This window comes from Capsicum annuum, chromosome 2 (assembly GCF_002878395.1).
Source record: "Capsicum annuum cultivar UCD-10X-F1 chromosome 2, UCD10Xv1.1, whole genome shotgun sequence".
NCBI lineage: Eukaryota > Viridiplantae > Streptophyta > Magnoliopsida > Solanales > Solanaceae > Capsicum > Capsicum annuum.
The window spans coordinates 111597260-111621294 of NC_061112.1; the positions used below are offsets into that span (position 1 = coordinate 111597260).

Genomic DNA, 24035 nt, shown 5'->3' on the forward strand with positions numbered 1-24035 from the left:
CTTATTCAAAAGTTAGTATGCATTGTTTGTTTGCTACATCATACATTGCATGTTGAAATTAGTGTTTTTTTCTTATAAAAAATAAAAATTAATCCTTATTTTCAACTTGAAATTCATTGTGTAGCTCAGTAATGTCTGAATATGTCGAGTGAGGTTTGTGTTTTTGTGCGATGCCCAATTCAAAAAGGTAAATTAATTTTTAAAATATAACTATATTGGATAATTTATTGATATTAGATGTGCTTGAAAGCAAAAATCTGCTATAGTGACTAAGTTGATTGTTGGGACATTGACCCTTCCTACTCTATCACTAGTGTAACAACCAGAAACATTGTTTTGTTCTTCTTTGAAGAAGCAACACATATTTGTTGACTGATGAAAAGGATATTGGATGAGGTTTTGGTGTGACTACATGATATTGCTTGGTAGTAGCAGAACTATTTATGGTGAAGGCTGTGGAAGTAGTAACAGTAGTACCATTATTCATTGGGAAGATGTTTGTTTAGAAACATTATTATTATTGTTAAGAAGGGAGAAAGGCAAATGGCTCGTGGATTCTTATCATGATCTTGCTTAGAAGTCGCTGTGTAGTTTATGATATTTGACATTAGGTTGTTATTTTGGATAGTAACATATGTAAATTCAAATAATTTCTTTTGTTGTTAATGGATGGTGTTATCTTTAAATGATACATGTAATCTTCTTAATTAAAGTAAAAAAATATGGGTCAAAAATATTTCCCCTCCCCAACTCTATCTTAAAAATCAAACTCCCCCCTCAACTTTGAACAATAATCATATTCCCCCTTTATCCTAACTGACTTTTTAAATTTTTTATTTTACCCTTTATCATCAATTTTTTTATTTTTTGTTTTAACTTCTTTAAAATCATCATATTTTCATTTAAAAAAAAAAAAACATATAACAATTTTTTCATGAAAACATAAACATTAACTTCTAGAAAAAAAAGTAAAAAATACTAATTAAGTATATAAACTAATGATGATTTGCATGAAGTAAATCAACATCATAAGAAAAATAGTTTTATTAATAATCACCAAAACTATAATATTTATTTTACAAGTGAAAATAATAAGTAATACTAATTTTATAAACATATTTCAATGCAGAAAATACAAACAATAAATGAAAGCGATCAGCCTCTAGTACCACCTCGAACTATGGTCAAAGTTGTTACGATACACTCCAACTTCACAGGAGTTCTACTATCCCCTGAACTCAAATTTAGCGTCTTTTTGTCATTTTTTGTGCTAGTGTGACACCTCTATTACATAAAATTGAGCCCACATCAAAAGTGTCACGCCATATTGACAAAAGGTATTACATTAGCTGAAAAGATTGACAAAAATACGCTAAAATTTAGTTTAAGGGGTACTAGGACCCCCGTGAAGTTGACGTGTGTCGTAGCAAATTTGGTCATAGTTCGGGGGTACTAGATGATTTTCTCGAATAAAAATAATGTCAAAATTCAAAGATTAGATTTATTTATATAAATTATAAAATATGTAATACTCTATTAATGTCAATTACAACTTATTTACTGATATAAACAATAGATAATATCGCTTCTTATTACTTGATTCTCCTACTAAAAATAGATGTTTTAATTTATCTGCTCAATTTGTGAAATCAAGAGAATTGTATTATGTTTTTTTTTCTACCCTTTAGTATTAAATAACTATATAAAGTAACAACATAAATAGATTTAAAGTTTCAAATTATCATTAATAAGGTTAATTTAGCAAAATATACCCCTAAGTAAAATTTTCTTAAGGATTGTGTTATATCAATAAAAAATTAAGTAATATGAAATGAATTTAGTAAGAGAGCGATAAAATACGAAAATATACGCACATGCATGTACATACATATGTATATATACACACTTAGGGGTGGGTTGTTTGGAAACAAGTTATTTCGGGATTAGTTATCACAAAATAAGTTGTACTAACATGTATGTGTGATAACTTATCTCATTACTGTGGTCTAAATGGTGCGACAAATAATTTTGAGACTATCTAATACATCTAATTAAACGCAGGATAAATAATTATGAACTTTATCTATGAATTATTATAATTATATCTCACACCAAACGACTCTATAATACATATAATACTAAAATAACGATCTTAAAAAATAACATTGAATTTTGTGATAAATTTATAAAAAAATATTAATTTGCTTATAAAGTTAATAAACTTAAATAAAATGTTATAAATATCCATGTTAAAAAAATATTCATTACATATAATATAAAAAGATATTACATAAATATAGGATTAAAATTATAAGGACAAAATGGACATTACATGGGATAAAGGGGGGAGTATGATTATTGTTCAATGTTGAGGGGGGAGTTTGATTTTTTAATCAAAGTTGGGGGGTGAAAATCATTTTCACCTCAAAAAATATTTTTCCTATTTAGTGAATATTTTTTCGTTAAGAGAAGGGTATATGTGAGCCATTTCTTTACGGATAAAATATATGCGAGACACTTTTAAAACAAAGAGTTTAGAGGTATATCAACTCACAAAGTTCAGGGGTACATTAACTCCAAATCTCTAATCGTAATGACATATTTGAGATGCAATGTTTATTTATATCAATTAAAATAGACATGAAACTTATTTTCACATCAACTGCTACACTTTAATAATGTAATACCTATGCATATAGTTTTATTGATTGATTGATGTAAAACATACATGCAACACACATATCTTATATTAATACTACTAATATTATGAATTCTGAACCTTTTAAATTCAGACTCTCATTAAAAGTTAAAAGTAGAAAGACAAATGAGGCCTATAAGTCACTATAGTAAATTAATGGGCTGCTATGACCCCGACCCGACCCGTCCCGACCCGACCCGACCCGACCCGTTTCCCTTTTAATTCCCCTCAATGCTTAAATCCCAATTTGAAAAGGAAAAGGAGAATGCGCGGGGCATGAATGAAGTGTAAAAGAGGGAAAGGATGAAACTCATTCCCTCCACAAATCATTCTAACTACTAATTATTATGCCCACTTCTGATTCTCAACGTTGCTCCGTTTTTGGTTAACCCTAATTTCTCTCTTGCATTTGCTCCGTTTTTGGTTAACCCTAATTTCTCTCTTGCATTTATCTAATTCTCTTTGGATTATTATTGTAGTTCCACTTAATGTTGCTTTATTACTTGAATTTTTTTTTAAATATACAGCACATTAGACTTGGTAATTCCATCCACTTTACGTTGCTTACGACAACAAGAACAATATACCTAAAGTGTACACAGTCCATTGCACTACCTCATAGGTAAGATAGAGATAGACTGTTTCCGATAAACCCCAACTCAGGACAAAAATAGTCTAGAAAAAATAGTAAACAGAATAAGAAACGATTGGTATTATTAACACACCAAATGATAACATAAACAAAATTATCACTAAGTAATACGATAATTGATAACCAATTTATGCTGCTTCTCTATGTATATTAGTACTGGTAGTAAGACATTTTGTATGTAATTTGGATTATGTAGTTGGGAATATACCATATGATGCTACTGGGGAGCAACTTATTCAAATCTGTGAGGATGTTGGACCTGTTGTTTCCTTCAGGTCTGTTTATCTTCTTTGCCTTCTCCCTTATTTTACTCTGGAATTGTTTCATAATGTTGATTATCTGGTAATGCATCCCTGTAAATGGCAGTTTGGCTGATTGAGGATTTGAGTTGACCAATGGATAGAGTAGTCTTTGACAGCTAGAAGACCTTATATCATTTAGATTTATCGTGCAATGGATAGAGTAGTCTTTGACAGCTAGAAAACCTTTTATCATTTAGATTTATCGTGCGTTTGGATATGCGATATGAAGTCATGATTTCAAATCGGCATGAGATTTGGGATCATGATCCAAAAAACATGATTTGGCATTCCAAAACATGATTTCAATTTTTTTTATGTAAAACATTATCGATAAGTTTATATTTTGTAAAAAAATAAATCATCATTTTAAATTTTGGAAAAAAGACTCATGCTCGGTGTAAGAGATTGTCCATACCATATGAAAGGATTATAACCAAAAATGACTAGTTAGTACTATTGTTGACTAGTGGATCTTTATAAATTAATGTGTATTTAAAAGTTTATGATCACAAATATTTATTTATAAAAGGAACATGGGGATATGTGATATCAATGCGTTACTTTAGGATATTTCTATATCTTATTTAAGAATGTTGGAGATAAGGTAATCAATGACGATAAGAAGGAGAAGAAAGAAATCCTTAAAACTGAAGATACTGGACAACTCACAAGAGATACACATAGTGATACACACAGCTCACAATATCTACAGCTGTAAAAGATTGATTGTATTTATGGTAGAGAATAAAATCAGTCAAGATTAGAGCAATTAGAGTAAATGCATTTATTCTATTTTTACATTTCCTTTTCAGCATATACATATATAAATAGTGGTAGGATTCTGTACATTGAACAGAAGGAAATACAGTAAATCTTCCATGCAATCTCTCTTACATTTCTTCATGGTATCAGAGCAGTAACATCTGCTAGTTCATCTCTTTTAATTCCTTCGATTTTTCTCTCTCTTTGTTCTTCCAAAGATGTCAAATTCCACTGCTGAGAGTTCTGAAAGCACTGCTAATACCACTGCTCAACAAGACAATGGAATTACTATTGACAATTCTCATCCTTACTTTCTTCATCCATCTGATGCACCGGGAATGGTCTTGGTCAATACTTCCTTTGATGGCAAAGGATATCCAGGGTGGAGAAGGTCTATTCGTATCTCTCTTTCAGCAAAAAACAAGTTGGGCTTCATAGATGAAACTTGTCCTGCTCCAGACCTGGACGATCCGACTTTTAAACTCTGGAGTCGCTGCAACGACATGGTAACATCTTGGCTTTTAAATTCGCTTTCTAAAGATATTGCTTCCAGAATGGCCAAAGATCTTTGGTCAGATCTGGAACACAGATTTGGCCCAGCCCAATGGGGAAAAATTGTATCATCTGCAGAAAAAATTAGTAGAGTTAGTCCAAGGGATCCAGTGATATTGCTGGATACTTCACCAAGATGAAATGGTTATGGGATGAGTTGGACACGTTAAATGCTAATATGCTTTGCACCTGTGTGTGTTCATGTGAAGGAAAAAAGAAGATAATCCAATTCAAAGACGATGAGAGCCTCATTCATTTCCTCATTGGATTGAATGATACCTATGCACCGGCCAGAAGCAATATTCTTATGCTTAATCCTTTACCTTTTGTGAACCATGCTTACTCTCTCTTGATGCAGGATGAAAATCAGAGAGAAACTCATCTCTCTTCTCAGTTTCCCGGAGAAACTCATCCTTCATGGTAGGAAAATCTGCTATCTCAGAAAATCAACTCAATACTCAACAGAGAACCGGATCTGGATTTAACTATAATCAGAAAGTTGGGAATACTTATTTCAAAGGAAATACTTCTAACAAAGGAAAGAAAAACAACCTATTGTGTAATTATTGCAAGATGACTAATCACACTATAGACAATTGTTTACAGGCTAATAGGTTTTCCAGCAGATTTTAAGTTCACCAAATCCAAGAAATTTCAAGGAACTGTGAGAAGCAACTCTGCAAATTCAATGGAAGAATCAGAAGGGAATCAATCTATTCCTACTGCCTCCGAGAATCCTAATTTTGCTCAGCAACTCTCCCTAAGTCAATTCAATCAGCTTGTTCATCTCTTAAAACATATTCAAGTTGGAAAAACTGTTGGATCAGAAGTGAATGCCAACTCAACTGCTGGTATATATTTTGAACCTTCACCCTCTTGTTATTCAGTAGACAATTCAAATTCTACATCATGGATTATTGATTTAGGAGCCTCTGAGCATATGTGCTTTGATTCTAACTCTTTCTTATCTCTCATACCTTTACCTAAGCCTATAATGGTCAGGTTGCCTAATTCATCTAGAGTAAAGGTTACTTATGTAGGAACTATTTCTCTTTTGCCTGATTTTGTACTCACAAATGCCCTTTATATCCCATGTTTCAGATATAATTTACTCTCGATTCATAAATTATGTCTATCTTTCAAGTGTGTCGTCATGTTCACATCTACTGTTTGTCTTTTGCAGGGCCCTTTACTGAAGAGCCCTCAAGTTTTTGGTAAAGTCAAAGACGGACTATACATATTAGAGCCTTCTCGCACTCAACTTCTTGCCACAAAAAACATTATTTCAAAAGTTGTTTCGTTCAATAAGACATATACTTCTCATTCTGTTTTAGATTCAGTAGTTTCACTTCCTAAGAGATTTAATTCTCATATTGTTCTAGCTTCAGTTTCTGTCCCTATTTCGGCCAAATCACAATCTGATGTAATGTTATGGCATGTAAGATTCGGGCATTTGCCTTTCAATGCAATGAAATATATCAGTTCCATTTCTTTTTCTTCAAATTTTGATTGTCCTTGCACTGTGTGCCCCTAAACAAGACAGTCCAGATTTCCATTTCTAATTAGTCATATCAAGAGTAAAGAAATTTTTGATTTTATTCACATTGACATTTGGGGTCCATATAAAGTTCCTACTTATAACAACAACAACAAACCCAGTATATTCCCACATAGTGGGGTCTGGGGAGGGTAGAGTGTACGCAGTCCATACCACTATCTCTAACGAGGTAGAGAGGCTGTTTTCGATATACCCCGGCTCAAGATAAAAGGCAGTATAAGAGGTAGTATACAAAAAACATCAAAAGCATAGAACATGATAAAATAACATAGATACGACATCCACAAAAAGTACCTTGCCAAACAAAGGACACCACAAATCCCCTACCTACTGACTACAACTCAACCACACCCTTAGCCCTCTATCCTAATGTTTTTCCTCCATATCTTCCTATCCAGGATCATGTCCTCAGTCAGCTGTAACTGCTCTATGTCACGTCTAATCACTTTTCTCCAGTATTTCTTTGGTCTACCCCTACCCCACTTGAAAGCTTCTAAGGCCAACCTCTCACACCTATGAACTGGGGCATCCGTGCCCCACCTTATCACATGACCAAACCATCTCAACCTCACTTCCCGCATTTTATCCTCCAATGATACCACACTCATCTTCTCCCGAATAATTTCATTCCTAACCTTGTCTGCACTTGTGAATCGACACATCCAACGCAACATTCTCATTTCCGCCACCTTCAACTTTTGGACATGAAAATTCTTAACCGGCCAACACTCCGCTCCATACAATATAGCAGGCCGAACTGCAACTCTATAGAATTTGACGTTAAGCTTGGGGGCACCTTCTTATCGCGTAAAATTCCTACTTATAATGGATATAAATACTTTCTAACAATTGTGGATGATTTTAGTAGAGGAACTTGGACCTATTTGTTGACTACAAAATCAAATGCTTTTTCAGTACTAAAGAGTTTCTTGTGCATGATAGAAAGACAGTTCAATGCTAAAGTCAGAATGATAAAATCCGACAATGCCTTGGAACTAAGGAAGAGTGCCGAAACATCTTTTTTTTTACAATCTCAAGGGATTCTACATCAAACTTCTTGCATAGCCACACCCCAATAGAATGGAATTGTGGAAAGGAAACATAGGCACTTAACGGAAATTGCAAGAGCCTTAATGTTCCATTCCAAAGTTCCTATTCCTTATTGGGGAGAGTGCATACTCACAACAGCATATTTGATCAATCGTTTTCCATCTAGAGTATTACAAGGTAACACACTTTATGGACTCTTGTTTCATCAAGAACCTTCATATCATCATTTAAGAAGCTTTGGATGTTTGTGTTATGCTTCTACATTATCACATGCTAGAAGCAAATTCGAGCCTAGAGCAGCTGCTTGTGTGTTTTTAGGATATCCTACTGGGCAAAAGGGATACAAAGTTCTTATTCTCGATTCTAAGAAGGTATGCACATCAAGGGATGTTCGTTTTCATGAGCACTTTACCTAGTCATTTACATGACTTTGTTTGCAATAATTTTTTTGCCACTGATCTTACTACTACTTGTCTGGCCGTTCCTTCCTCACCAACTACTTATCCATTTTCTTCTCTTTCCGATCAAAATCAGGCTTTACTACATTCTGTTTCACAAATTTCAGAACCGACTCATTATTCTCAAGCTTGTCAACATCCTAGATGGCAAGCTGCCATGGATTCTGAATTATAGGCATTAATCGATTTGGTGCCTCTCTCTTCTGGAAGGAAAGCTTTACCTTGTAAGTGGGTATACAAGGTTAAGCAAAAGGCTGATGGAAGTATAGAAAGGCTTAAAGCAAGATTGGTTATTAGAGGTGATATATAAAAGGAAGGCATAGACTACACCGAAACTTTTTCCCTTGTAGTTAAGATGATAGCTATCATATGCCTATTATCTATTGCAATCAAGAAGAATTGTGTCAAAAGAAGGGAAAGAAGGATTGAAAAACAAGTTGAAACAGTGAAAATGATGCAGCTGTAAATTGCTACAAAAAAGACTGCAGTGAAAAAAAGGAGAAACTTAAACTTTTATTGAGTGTTTTTAATTTTTCTGGATGGTTACAAATGCACAATGTGCCTCCCATTTATACTAGTGTATGGATGATTCTAGATACATCTACAAGAAAAATCTAGTGATCCTTATCTTCTACTACTATAGAATATCTAGATAATTCTACAAGATATTTATTCAAGATACTACACTAGGATATTCTAGAAGAACCTATTCCAAAAAATATTAATATCTAGGAGTTTCTACTACAAAAAATATCTTCTAACTAGGATTTTCTAGATAAATCTTAATTTCCTAACACTCTTCCTTAAGATTTTTCATTGAAAACTCCCTGCAATGACCTTTGAAACTCAAAACTTGTTTGTGGGAAGAGCCTTGATTAGAATTTCGACTTGTTGTTATTCACTTCTGCAATGCACCAGTTTAACTTCGCCAGTTTTCTCGGCATCTCGCAAAGCATGAAATCTGATGTTGATATGCTTCGTCCTTCCATGTTGCACTGGATTTTCAGCCATAGCAATGGCTGATTTATTGTCCACATAGATCACTGTTGATTCTTCTGGCAAAAGATCCAATTCAAACAAGATTTTCCTCAACCAAATTCCTTGATTTGTAGCACAGCCACATACTTGGCTTCAGCTAAAGATTGAGCTACGATATCCTGCTTCTTTGTGCTCCAAGAAAAAATGCCTGAGCCAAATGAAAAAGAATAACCAGATATGCTTTTATAATCGTCCAAACATCCACCCCAATCATTATATGAATAGCCAATAAGAACTCCATTCTCCACACTTCTGTACCAAATGCCATAATCGGTTGTCCCTTTAATATACCTCAACACCCTTTTAGCAGCTCCAAGATGCTTGGTGCTGGGATATTGCATATATCGGGACAGTAGACTAGCTGCAAACATCACATCTGGCCCTTAGCAGTTAGATACAACAAGCTTCCAATAAGGCTCCTATAAAGTTTTGAATCTGCCCGATCTTCTCCATCATCCTTCATAACTTTTCGTTCACAACAAGTGGAGTTGCAACAGGTTTGCACTTATCAAGCTTGAACCTTTTTAAGAGATTCAGGGCATACCTCTTTTGGGACAAGAAAATTCCTTCAGAAAATTGAGAAATTTTCATTCCCAGGAAGAACTTCATTTTTCCTAGATCAAACTTTTCAAAAACTTTTAGCATCGCATTTTTGACTTCTTGAACTGTAAGAGAATCTTCACCTGTGATCATCAAATCATCAACATAAACAGATATCACAATTAACTTCCCTTCAGCTTGCCTTTTGAAGTATAAAGTAGGCTCATTTAGGCTTCGGTTGAAGCCTTGAGACAGCAAATGAGTATCCAACCTACTATACCAAGCTCTCGGAGCTTGTTTAAAGCCATAGAGAGCCTTTTTAAGCTTATACACCTTGTCTTCTTCACCTGGAACTATAAAACCTTCAGGTTGTTCAACATAAATATCTTCTTCAAGAAATCCATTTAGAAATGTAGATTTGACATCTAAATGGTAAATTTTCCACTTGTATTGTGCTGCAAGAGCAACTAGAAATCTTACTGTTTCATGCCTCGCGCAGGAGTAAACGTATCTCCAAAGTCCACTCCAGGCTGCTAGGAATAACCTTTAACTACGAGTCTGGCTTTATGTTTGAAGATGGAGCCATCTGGATTGAACTTCGTTCTATAGACCCATTTGACACCAATGACGTTCTTTTGGTCGGGCCTATCAACCAGCTCCCAAGTATCATTTTTATTAATCATGGCAAGCTCCTTCTCCATTGCAGAAATCCAAGCTTTTATGACCCGCTTCTTCTTCAAAGGAAGGTTCGACGAGAGCAAAATTTCATTGTTCATAAACTTCAACTAGTGATCTGATCTTCAAAACTGGAGAATCAGTTGTCAATTCAACATTTGAAAGGTGTCCTGCTCCAGCAATAGGACTGGAAGAACTATCACTTATCTGCGGATTTTGAGCTACAACTGAAGTACTCCCATCTTGGTTCTTTACAACAATATCTCGATCCCAATCATAGTGGCTAGACTCGTCCACCGCAAGATCTCTACTGATAAGAACCTTCTTTGTACGAACATTATACACTTTGTGCCCTTTTGCAGCTGTGCTATAGCCAAACTAAATACATAGTTCTGCCTTGTTATCCAATTTGCCTCTTTTAGCATCTGGAACATGTGCTATGTGCATAGCAGACTGAACCAAAGACTTTTAAGTGTCTCGCAGACAGCTTTATACCTTTCCATGCTTCAAATGGTGTCATGCCTTGGAGTGCTATAGTTGGTAATCTGTTTAGCAAATAGACGATAATATTGACTGCCTCAGCCCAAAAATATTTAGGCATTTTCTTTTCTGCCAACATGCATCTCACCATCTCCATTACTGTTCTGTTCTTCCTCTCAGAAACCCCGTTCTATTCTGGAGTGTAGCTAACAGTGAATTGTTGTTGAATACCCACATCTTTACAATACTTGCTGAACTGATGTGAAGTATATTCAGTTCCATTATCTGACCTGATATACTTTAACCGGCAGCCACTCTCCCTTTCTACCATAGTCTTGAATTCTTTGAAAACAGAGAACATCTGAACTTTGCTACTTAGAAAATAGATCCATGTCATTCGAGTTAGATCATCTATAAAGAGAATAAAATATTTATTCTCACTCAAAGAAGCCGTCCTCATTGGTCCACATATATCTGTATGAACCAACCCTAGCTTTTCCTTCGCCCTCCAAAGACTTCCTTTAGGAAAGGATCATCTATGCAATTTACCAAATTGACATGACTCACAAACATCTCGGCACATGTCAATTTTGGGTACATCAAGCACCATACCTTGGATTGCATATACACCAATGAACTAAGGTTGTAATGACCGAATCTTTTGTGCCAAAGCCAAGTATCACTCATTTCAACATTGAAAGAGCAACTTTCAGCAAAATAGCATGAAATTGGAAAGGAATTACCAATCATGCTAATTTTAGCTACTTCACAACCTTTAGGATCATAAATGACACATTTTTTATCCTTAAAAGTAAGTGAATAATTATTGTGAAGCAACTGAGCTACGCTCAACAAGTTTTGAGTTAGGCTTGGCACATAAAGAACATTGTTTATGATTTTCATACCTTCGTCTGTAGGGAATTTCACTGATCCTCTTCCTTGAGCTTGCACTAGTGCATTATCTCCAAGCTTCATTTTGGTCCTATCAGACCTGTCCAAGCTAACAAACAGATTTTCATCAATCGCCACGTGCTTTGTGCACGCACTATCGACATACCAATTATATCGATCAACATGTGATGTGTGCGAAACCTCCTCCTCTATTTTTTCAACTTGGTGATCTTCCGCAAAATTTACTCGTTGGGAAGACTTGACCACTTTGAGTTTGCTTTTGCCTGCAATACTTCTCAATGTGCCCATAGTTCTTGCAGTATTTGCATTGAATAGGAGACCTCTTGGACTTCTGCCAACAATTCTTCTCCAAGTGGTTTGTCTTCTTACAAATACCACAAGGTGGAAATTTTCCTTTCCTCGACGATTCACCTTGGTATCCACCAGATTTCACCTCTCCAGAGTGGTCTGAAGAGACTTTTCTGCCTTTCTTTTGTTGCTTGAATTTATGCCTTACTTGAAAGGCATCTTCGACTGTCCTTTCACTTCTCATAGTTACCTTTTGCTCTTGGATTTTCAATTTAGAGATCAGCTCAGCGATTGAAAGAGTAGTCAAGTCACAACTCTTCAATAGCTGAGATTTTTGATTCAAACTTATCCAGAAGGCTGACCATGATCTTCTCAACAACCTTTTGATCTGGAAAGTTTTCACCAAGTATCCTTATTTGGTTCACAATATCCATCAGCTTAGAAGAGTATTCTTTTACACTATCCGAATTCTTCATCTTCAAGAGCTCAAACTCCCTCTTTAAAGCTAAGACCTTAACAGACTTAACTCTGTTGTTGCCTTCAAACTCCTCCTTTAGCTTATCCCAGGCTTCTTTGGCTGTCTTACAAGCCATAATCCTTGTAAACATCACTTCCGTAAGGCTTGAATGTATGCAAGTGAGATCTCTTGGAGGTCTAGTCACCAACTCATCATGCTTTTTGATCATTGAGAGTTGGGTTGTCTCTCAATGGCTGGACAACAGGTTCTCCTCTCTCAACAACATCCCACAAGTTGAGAGCCTTCAAATAAGCCTTCATTTTAATGGTCCAAATATGGTAATTCTCCCCCGAGAAAATTGGAGGACCCGTTGTTGGTTGATTTTCTGGTGCCATGTTTTCAACAAAGAGATCCAAGAAAAAAGAGCTAAAAATAAGATGAGCCAATCAACAAAAAAACAGATTCAGATCCCGTAAGAAATTGGCTTTGATACCATGTCAAAAGAAGGATTGAAAAACAAGTTGAAACAGTGAAAATGATGCAGCTGTAAATTGGTACAAAAAAGTCTGCAGTGAAAAAAAGGAGAAGCTGAAACTTTTATTTAGTGTTTTCAATTTTTCTGGATGGTTACAAATGCACAATGTGCCTCCTATTTATACTAGTGTATCGATGATTCTAGATATCCTTCTAGATATATCTACAAGAAAAATCTAGTGATCCTTATCTTCTACTACTCTAGAATATCTAGATAATTCTATAAGATATTTATTCAAGATACTACACTAGGATATTCTAGAAGAACCTATTCCAAAAAATATCTAATATCTAGGATTTTCTTCTACAAAAAATATCTTCTAACTAGGAGTTTCTAGATAAATCTTAATTTCCTAACAAATTGGCCTGTTTCTCAGTTTGATGTAAGTAATGCTTTTCTCCATGGAACCTCCAAGAAGAGGTTTACATGAAATTTCCTTCAGGAATGTGTCCACCCAGTCCTCACCATGTTTGCAAACTCAAGAAATCTCTCTATGGTTTGAAACAAGCCTCCAGACAATGGTATGCAAGGTTTGCAGGGGCTCTCAATTTCAAAGGCTTTTCCTCACCTCTTAATGATTATTCATTATTTTTCAAAAAGACAGGAAACTCTATCTCCATTGTGGCAGTTTATGTTGATGATTTATTACTCACCAGTGATAATGCTCAAGAACTTCCAGATCCTAAGTCTTTTTTACATTCAAAATTTCAAATAAAGGATCTTGGGAATGGAAATCATGCGAGAACCAATAGGTTTTATCATTACACAAAGCAAGTTTACGAGGGACTTACTCAGTGAATTTGATTGCTCCAGTCTCCCCACAGTATCTACTCCACTCGATCCTTTCATCAAATTAACTGATGCGTCTGAAACTCCTTTGCTGGATCCAACCATCTATCGGCGTTTGATTGGCAAACTTAACTATCTTACCCACACAAGACCCGACCTTTCTTTCACTGTCTTGACCCTTAGTCAATACATGCAAAAACCATCTATTTCCCATTTTACAGCAGCTTTCCGTGTCCTTCAATACCTCAAATCAAACCCCATTCAAGGTCTCTTTCTCTATTCAAACCCAAATTTCTCTCTTTTATCTTTTTGTGATGCAGATTGGGCGGCTTGCCGTGACTCTTGCAGATCTGTCAGTGGTTTCTTTATAAGCTTAGGCAGTTCTCCTATTAGTTGGAAATCGAAAAAACAAACCTCCATATTCCTTTCTTCAGCTGAAGCTGAATATCGTTCAATGAGACGTCTTGTTGCAGAACTAACATGGCTCACCCGTCTTCTTACTGATTTATCCCTTGAACCATCATTACCAGTACCCGTATACTCTGATAGCCAAGTTGTAATCCACATTGCCCGGAATCCTGTCTTCCATGAAAGGACAAAGCATGTCGAACTGGATTGTCACTTTGTCCGCCAACAATTTCTTTCAGGGTTGATATCTCTATCTTTTGTCCCTTCAAAATCTCAGCTTGCCGACCTCTTTACCAAACCTCTATCTGGTCCATCTTTGCATACGATTCTTGGCAAGTTGGGGCTCTCCTCTTTCCCCTCCAACTTGAGCGGGATGTTGGAGATAAGGTAATCAATGATGATAAGATGGAGAAGAAAGGAATCCTTAAAACTAAAGATACTGGACAGCTCACAAGAGATACACACAGTGATACACACAGCTCACAATATCTACAGCTGTACAAAGATTGATTGTATTTATGGTAGAGAATAAAATCAGTCAAGATTAGAGCAATTAGAGTAATGCATTTATTCTGTTATTACATTTCCTTTTCAGCATATACATGTATAAATAGTGGTAGGATTCTGTACATTGAACACAAGGAAATACAGTAAATCTTCCATACAATCTCTCTTACATTTCTTCAAAGAACTAACTATGGTTTGTTCATTTGGTAAGATTGTATAAGATTTGGAGAAATTTTGATAGTTTTCATAGTTTTTAAAGTTTTCATGTTTATGAGGAAAAGAAATTCAAATTGCATGTCCAAATAAAACTTCAACTTCATATTAGAGTTTCAAATCATGATTTCATATCGCACGTCCAAACGAGCCCTTAGTATGAAAATGAATGCTTGAAGTTTCTAGTGCAGCTGGTCGAAAAACTTTTCACCAGCAAGGATTTTAAAATTTTGTTTAGAGGGCATCATGTGGAGGATGACTGACTGAAGGAGACTCTTTTCATCTGATAGGAACTGGTTTCTTCCGCCATCTCCTCTCTTACTTGGATGAGTCTGCCTAGTATTTCTCATGTTTTTATTCACTCTGTTTCCCCCCTCAGATTAGTGATTGATAGAGAAACTGGGAAACCAAAAGGTTTTGGATTCTGCGAATACAAGGATGAAGAGACTCTGTTAAGTGCTCGTTGTAATCTTCAGGGGTATGAGATAAATGGTCGGCAGTTAAGAGTTGATTTTGCTGAAAATGATAAAAATTCCGATAAAAATCGTGAACAGGTTAGATAGTTAGATGTTCTGGGAAAATTTATTTTTATGAGTAGTCCTTAGCAAAAATTACTGGTGTGTTTCTTTCACTGCCTGTTTCTTAACTTCTCCCTCCTTAGACTGGACAGCCATTTTCCTTCTTGTTTGAGCTGTATGTCTCGACCAAAATGTTCATATATATATCAAAAGTTATTGGTTTTTATGCTGCTCAACGATTGGCTATTTCAAAGCCATGACTGTGATAGTGGAGTTATGGAAATGATTAAATTTCATATAAGACGGTTTTGGCTTCTCATTAGGTTCTGTGGGACATGAATTTATGCTTTCTTATGATATCCAACATTAATGTCACTGACTTTGATCCTCGTTAATGACCATTAAAGTTGGTGTCTGGTGCTTTAACTATTTTAGCTACCTACAATTTGCTCCTCTTCTTTTGCCTCTACGGTCTATCACCTATGTGACTTACATCTGTAATTAGTAAAATCTATTCAATTGACCATGTTTGTCTTTTTTGTCAGGGTCGCGGAGGACCTGGTATGGCCGCAAATGTTGGTATGTTTGGATTTCGTTTCTTCTTTTCACCCATTCTTTTTCAATAGGCAAAATAAAGGGGCGCATCAGATTCATATCAATAGTAGCAATTGTTTTTTTTCCCTCTTTAGCATATTAGAACCTAACTTTTCTACGGTAATGTCTATCAGAACCCCAAAAACACATTGGGGGACCTGATTTCCCCGTGGATTCTGCACTTCAGCAGCCATTAGGCATGCCGGTAGCTATGGCTGCTGCAGCTGTTATGGCAGGAGCTCTTAGAGCTGCTCAGAGTGGCAGCTCAGTCGGTCAGTCTGGAGTAGATCCTTTAACACTATTTATGTCCAAATTTTCTAGGAGCCAACTGAATGATGTTGTGTCTGAACTCAAGGTAGGATATTGATTGAACCCTTCTCCCACTAATGATATTTCTAGTTCTGCTTGAAGTTGCTGCAAAATTATAACACAGCAACAAACTTGGACAACAACATAGCCAGTGTAATCCCACAAGTATGTGAACCTCGGGGATAACTGCTTGACTTGATTATTGTAATTTTGGTGACAGGCAATGTGTACACAAAACAAGGAACAGACGCGCCAACTGCTGCTAGCAATTCCAAATTTGTCAAAAGCTCTTTTTCAGGTCTTAACCTATGGTATATGCTTAACGTATTGCAAGTTTCTGCTGTTGTTTAGCTTTTTTGCTATTGTTGACTTCTCATTTCTCAATAATGAAAACAATCATCTGTTCTTCATAGTTGGTGACCCCTTAGATGAATATAGCTTCTCTGCTTATGTTGTTCATTACTGCAGCATGGCCATGAATATAGCTTCTCTGCTTACGTTGTTCATTACTGCAGCATGGCCAAGAAGTCATTTAAGGCTTCTAAAACTTTACTCGCAGTGTTTTGTCCCCGGTTCCTTCTTTCATCAGTATTTGAAAGTCACAATTTAAAACTTTCTGCTGGATTAGGACTAATGAATCTGTGTATGTCCACTGATGTTTATGACATGGTCTGCAAATATGCATGTGTTGTAAGAGTTGGGACTACGGAGAAGGTTAATTAAAAAATCTTGATTTTGTCGACATTATCCCTCTGAACAAGGTCCCCTTGGCTTTGGCCTAGTGTCTAAGATCTAGTTTATTTGAAATGGCTTCTTTTAAAATGGTGTTCCAGATAAAGTTTAACAGAGGCCAAAACACTAGGTGATTTCTTTCCATTTTTCAAGCCTTGGTGGATAGAGTTATCCGGTACGTGTGCTGGTGGGAGGTAGCAGGTAGCCAGGTACTTCGTAAAATTAGTTGATGTGTACATAAACTGGCCAGGACAATCCTCAAGGACCACATGCTGGCATCACCGGCTTTGGTACTCGTAGCCGTAGGGAGAGGAATGTGGTAAAGTGGGTTCCTCACCTGTGCCCACTTCTTTGCCCCGTTATCATTTCATACTTTCAGCACTTACGTATTTTTTTTTGTAGATAAGATACAAAAGATAACCAGCAGAGATGTGTTACGTTGCTGACTTTTGCACTGCCACCCGCTAATATTTTTTGGATGGAATTTATATTCATTATCTAGGAATTTGTTGGAGGAGTGACATCAAACACATGGTTTCAATTTGATCTGAATTTAAACTTTTATTGTCCTAGATGCAGAGTAGACGGCCCATATTTAGGTCATGCATTCACCAAATAAGTGTAACAAAGAAAAGAAAAATGTAAATACTTTCTTTTCTTTGTTACACTTATTGTATAAATAACAAAAAAAGATGCTGCACATGTGCTTTTTTTTTTTTTTGTACTGTGGATGGCTTGCAATAGCATCACAACCATGAGCTTTACTTTTCCCTGAACGCCGGTGCTGTATGCTTGTTGTCTTAGATGTTTTCCCGCATTGCATTGCCATTTTTCTTTTCTGGAGTGCTGAGCATGCTTGATTGCAACATGAAGGGGGTCTATTACAAGTTCTCAGCATCACAATAACAATGCTGCTTCTTTTTACATTGCATACAACAACAACAAACCCAGTGTATTCCCACCTAGTGGGGTCTGGGGGGGTAAGATGTACGCAGTCCATACCTCTACCTCTGATGAAGTAGAAAGACTGTTTCCGATAGACCCCCGGCTCAAGACACGAGATACCACACAAACACATAGTAAAGCACAGAAGCAGATTACATAACATAAATACGGCACCCATAAGTAATATAAAACAGAGGAAAGCACACAGATTCGTAATAAAACATGGAACACGGAAGACGGAATCATAACAGGAATAAAACCCCCACCAAGTAATTCCCTACACTAGCGACCCAAACTGGCCCTAATCCTCTGCCGAAATTCGCGCCCTCCAGACCTTCCTATCTAGGGTCATGTCCTCGGTGAGCTGTAACTGTTCCATGTCCCGCCTAATCACCTCGCCCCAGTACTTCTTCGGCCTACCCCTACCCCGCCTAAAACCATCCAACGCTAGCCTCTCACACCTACAGACCGGGGCATCCATGCCCCTCCTCTTCACGTGTCCGAACCATCTCAATCGTGCTTCCCGCATCTTGCACTCCACTGAAGTCACACCAACCTTCTCCCGGATAGTCTCATTCCGAACTCTATCCCCTCTAGTCAGTCCACACATCCAGCGCAACATCCGCATTTCTGCCACCTTCATTTTTTGGATGTGGGAGTTCTTAACTGGCCAACACTCCGCTCCATACAACAAGGCCGGACGGACTACCACCCTGTAGAATTTGCCTTTAAGCTTGGGCGACACCTTCTTATCACACAGCACCCCCGACGCGAGTTTCCACTTCATCCATCCCGCCCCAATACGGTGCGAGACATCCTCGTCAATCTCACCGTTACTCTGGATCACGGACCCAAAATACTTGAACTTATCCCTCTTACATACCTCCTGTGCTTCCAGCTTCACTACTACCTCATTCTCTCGCCTCACGTCATTAAACTTGCATTCCACATACTCTCTCTTACTTCTGCTCACCCTGAACCCTTTAGACTCAAGAGTTTGCCTCCACACCTCTAATTTGTCATTCACACCCCTCGAGTCTCATCTATCAGAACTACATCGTCTGCAAAAAGCATACACCACGGCACCTCCCCTTGAATGCGCCGCGTCAACACATCCATCACCAACGCAAACAAAAAGGGACTAACATCCATCACCAACGCAAACAAAAAGGGACTAAGAGTAGATCCCTGATGCAATCCTGTCAGGACAGTGAAATGCTCTGAGTCTCCTCCCGCCGTCCTCACCTGGGTTTTCGCTCCATCATACATATCCTTAATTACTCTGGTATATGCCAGCGGTACTCCACTCACTTCCAAGCATCTCCAAAGCACCTCCCTAGGGACTTTGTCGTATGCCTTCTCCAGATCGATAAACACCATGTGCAGATCCTTCTTCCGCTCCCTATACTGCTCCACCAACCTCCGCACCAGGTGGATTGCCTCCGTCGTCGAGCGGCCGGGCATAAATCCGAACTGGTTTTCCGAAATAAACACTATCTGTCTCAGCCTCACCTCGACCACTCTCTCCCAGATCTTCATAGAGTGACTCAATAACTTAATCCCCCTATAGTTATTGCAACTCTGAATGTCCCCCTTATTCTTATAGAGAGGGACCATGGTACTCCACCTCCACGCCTCGGGCATCTTTGCCGTCCTAAAGATTTCATTAAACAATCCAGTCAACCACCTTACACCAGCCTCTCCAACGAACTTCCAAAACTCCACCGGTATCTCATCCGGCCCCGTCGCCCTACCCCTTCGCATCCTGCGGACAGCCTGTCTAACCTCTTCTACCTTAAAACGTCTACAATAACTAAAATCCCGACACTCCTCTGAGTGCTCCAGTTCCCCTAACACAATAGCTCTATCCCCTTCGTCATTCAAGAGCCTATGAAAATACGACTGCCATCTCTTCTTAATGTGGCCGTCCTCCACCAACACTCTACCGTCCTCCCCCTTAATGCACCTCACCTGATCGAGGTCACGACCCTTGCATGATTATCAAAATTACATTCTTACAAGTTTGTATTTATATGTGAATGCAGGTACAGCTAATACTTGGAATAGTAACCCAACCAATGGTTCGTTCACTGGCTCCATACTTCATTTTAATACCACTATCGTTTTGGTATCAGAGTCAGGTTAAGAATTTTGTTTCTATAATTCTTGCCTCATTCTTAATTTTATTTAAAAATCAGCTGAGACACATTCTTTTTTTTTGGGGGGGACATTCTACTGCTGTTTTAGTTGTTTTTTGAGGCATCAGTTAGTCAAAGGGCAACACCTGATAATCTTTGAAATTTGCAGTTGCAGATGCCAAATATTTGGCAATTTGCTGCACCTCAGCTGCAGCCATTGTTGCTAGATAGTCAGCAAAGTCAACAACTAGCAACTTAGTCTTTTCTGGGGTTACCCCCACTTCCCCCCAGTTTGCTCCCCCAGGCACGGCCCCAGATTCATCTGGTGCAACCAGGGCAGAACCAAGTTTTGCAGAGTCAGTTGTCCACGCTTTCTAGAATCCTTCCATCAACACAACCCCATGTCGATTTGTCAATTAACCCACCAGTTCAGGTGGGAGCTGCTACAAAGCAGCAAATGCAGATTTCATTCTTGCAACAAACTGGGCCAGTTGTGTCTACAAATTTTACATATAAAAGTTAGCTGGGGACAGAAAATACAAGCTACCATTCTCCTCCATCAATGCATCCCCCATTACTGGAACAAGGTTCTCAGGTGTCTATCTTTCTTTGCTGTTAGTCTATTATGGCAAATAAAAGAACAGCGACCGCAAAATATAAAATCTATGGAAGCATTAGTTTGAAAATGACTTAATAAGGACATTATAATATCACTTTGGATGATTGTCATGCTTGAATGGTTATGTAATTATCCAATGAATAAATTTACCATATAAAGGAAGAGAGCTTAAATATTAGGTTCTCTTAATAGATTTTGGATGAAATGAGAAGATAACTAGAATCTTGTGCAAAAGGTCGATTTATCATTGATAATACAAGCTCTGCTCCTTGCCCCCTTTCTACTTCATGGAAAATTTACTTGATTTGACCCCCAAGCGAAATAAATCTAGGAAGTTCATAGGATAGTTGCTATATGGAGCAGTATGTATCTTTCTGCAAGAGACTTACATTCGGTGATACTGTACTATGTCTCTTCCATGGGGACATCAATATGGTCGTTTTTAATTTTGTTTTTTTGGTAACAGGGAAACCCTTCAGCAGTTTCTGGTGTCTTGGATAATCCAACTAAAGAATCGAGACGACCCCAGGCTCCTAACAATTCATCTTGGATTACCAGACCAGCTTACCCTTCCGGTTTACCTAAGGAGAAGAGAGGGGCAGCTAATAATCCAGATCTTCTGAGTCGGCCTTCGAAAACGGCAAGGCTAAATGATGGAATAAGTTATGCCTTGCATGATGCAAGTGTATCTATGCCCCTGTCCAGACTCTCAATTCAAGTTTCAGCTGCAGCAGAAACGTCAAACCCCGATAAACAAGCTAGTCAGGTAATTTTAGAGCGTTGCAGTTTCTTTTCAATCAATTTTAGGAACTTAAGACATATCAATTGCAGATGAAAAGTGAATTTAGATGCTTCTACTCCTATTTGGTTTCTTGCTTGATAGGTTGATTTGGAAGTTTGTGTAACTAATACTTCTGATGGTCTGGTACAGTTCTGGATGTGAATATGTTAAATGACTTGCTTTTTTAAAAAAATTTGGTACTATATCTAGAACCACACAGGATGTAGCTATAATATGGTATAGTTTAGTTATATTAAGATATGTTCTTTTTCAACAGGTCCAGCAGCTTCCATCGGACGCTGAGTCTGCCTTGCTGCAACAAGTACTGAGTCTCACTCCTGAGCAGTTAAGTTCACTGCCACCAGATCAGCAGAAACAGGTCATTCAGCTCCAACACATGCTTTGTCAGCCAACGCAGCCAAACTTTAGTACCCGAAGAGGACCTCAGATACATACACCAGCAAGCTAAGCTTCTTTGCCCCTTTGAAATATTTGTGCAGAAGAGCATGTTGTCTCATCATTTCCCATATTGTAAAGTGATATTTCTCAAGGATCTAGCATAAATGCACTAGAGTGTATTATATTCATGTAACGGTTATGAGCAGGTTGTTACAAAGCTAAATGGAAAAAAGAGGTTAGAATTTTGAAGCTCAAGTTGTACTCTAGCATTGGATATTTACTTCCTCGGTTTAAAAAAGAGTGACCTACTTTTTTTTAGTCTATTTCAAAAACAAATGAGTGAAATGACCTGTAACACTTCATGCTTTTAACACTCTAGTAAGGTCTTAAAAATGATCCTTAGGACCCCTATATCGATGGTAAACCAAGTCTAGTGGTGGTGGGTTGCGTTGGGGGTACTTTTGTATGTTGAAAATGGGTGGGCGTTGCAAAGGGGGCCCTCTGCATAGGTTCCGCGCTGCGGAGGGATCGCCAAACGCCACTGAAATGGATTGGCTTTGGCCTTGCGCCGCCAACCCTAAGGTTGGCTGTGGCTGTGCGTTGCAAACCCAGTGGTTTGCTATGGCCATGCGTCGCAGGGCTATAGCCAAGCGGAATAAGTTGCTTCGTTTTGATTTAATTTAAGGGCACTAAGGTCTTTTCACCCCCTATAACCGTCCCTAATCCCTTATGAACGAAATTTAGGTCTTTAAACACGTCTTATCACTCACAAACTCCCCAAATCATCTTTCCTTAGGAAAGAGAAGAGAAACTACCTAGGGTTTTCTCAAGGTTGAACATCTAAAGCTTCAAGCATTGATTTCTCTACATAATCCTTGATATCTCAAGCATGTATCTCTTTCCCTTGAACTATTATTTTATTAATAACATAAAACTGATTATTAATGTATGGTTTTGAATGTGGGTTTGTCATAGTTGAGGGCTTTTGACATGATTGGTTATTTTATTGATTTTCCATGGTCATTTATGCAACATTCATGCTTTATTATTGATTTTGAATATTGTGGGGTGCATGAAAATGGTAAATAAATTTAGGGTACCACAGATTCCCCAATTACTTGGTTTTGGTTTTGAAAACTGAATGCCCTTAACATGTTTGCAAAATTGTCAATGACTATGGTTTTGTCACTTAGTTGATTTGTTCACTTGCATTATTGCATTGGTACGAAAAGGGTTAATGAATTCGGGGTACAATGGATTCCCTAATTTTGTAAACTATGGTGATAATCCCCAAAGTGTTTGGTTTGATTTATTACTGTGAAACTAATGTATGTCATAATTGGCTAATTGGATAATGAAGATGGTCTTGAAAACTTTGTGGGGTACATGAAAATCCCCCAAGCGATTTAATAATGAAGTTTGTGGGGTACGAGGGAATTCCCAAAAGTGTTGGCTAATGACATTGCTTGCAAGTTATAGTCGGTATGACGATACCATTTAATAATGCCTTATTAATTGACTCCTGAAATTGGTGGATGGGTTATGTATTAAATATTTTAATTGGGCATTAATGGGAGTTGTGTTAGCTAGCAGTGAAGGTGTGAGTCCGAAAGACTTATATTGGAAACTCATATTTTTCGATGTGAGGGTTGGTCTTAATGACCGTGTGCTTGCGGGGTACAAGGGAATCCCCTAAGTGTATTTATATACATGCGTATCATGGAGGGCGAAGGGTACAAGGGAATCCCTGACCTTTTATGATATCTCCGGTTCGTGCGGTTAACACGCACTGGGGCCCGTTCAGGAGGTGACACTGACCCCATATAGTCCGTGGGTATATATATATATATATATATATATGTATATGCGTCGAATTATGTGCATTGAATTTGACTGATTTTGAAATGACATTATTTTTTCCCTTATCCTTGAGTTACATGCTAGGGCTCATCCACTAACATAATCCTAGGGGTGTTTCGGTTATCTTGTGTAGAGTTGGGTGTTTCAGATTTGTCCGCTGATGAGCTTTGAGGTGGTGAGCTTCCATCCCTCGGAAGGCTTTGTCACTTCATAGTCTTATTTCTCTTATGCAGTAAAGTATCCCCTTAGACTTCCTTTTGGCTATA

General features: G+C 37.6%; 1 protein-coding gene across 1 annotated transcript; it reads left to right on the forward strand.

The window, feature by feature from the left end:
• Positions 1-2925: 2925 nt before the first annotated feature.
• Positions 2926-22164, forward strand: LOC107858958 (cleavage stimulating factor 64). Its single transcript, XM_047406616.1, is given in 10 exon segments — positions 2926-3082; positions 3547-3625; positions 15254-15428; positions 15938-15986; positions 16121-16341; positions 16516-16593; positions 20018-20053; positions 20280-20705; positions 21196-21495; positions 21788-22164. Coding segments are annotated over 10 exon segments (1593 nt in total). The 5' UTR covers positions 2926-3045; the 3' UTR covers positions 21980-22164.
• Positions 22165-24035: the final 1871 nt, after the last annotated feature.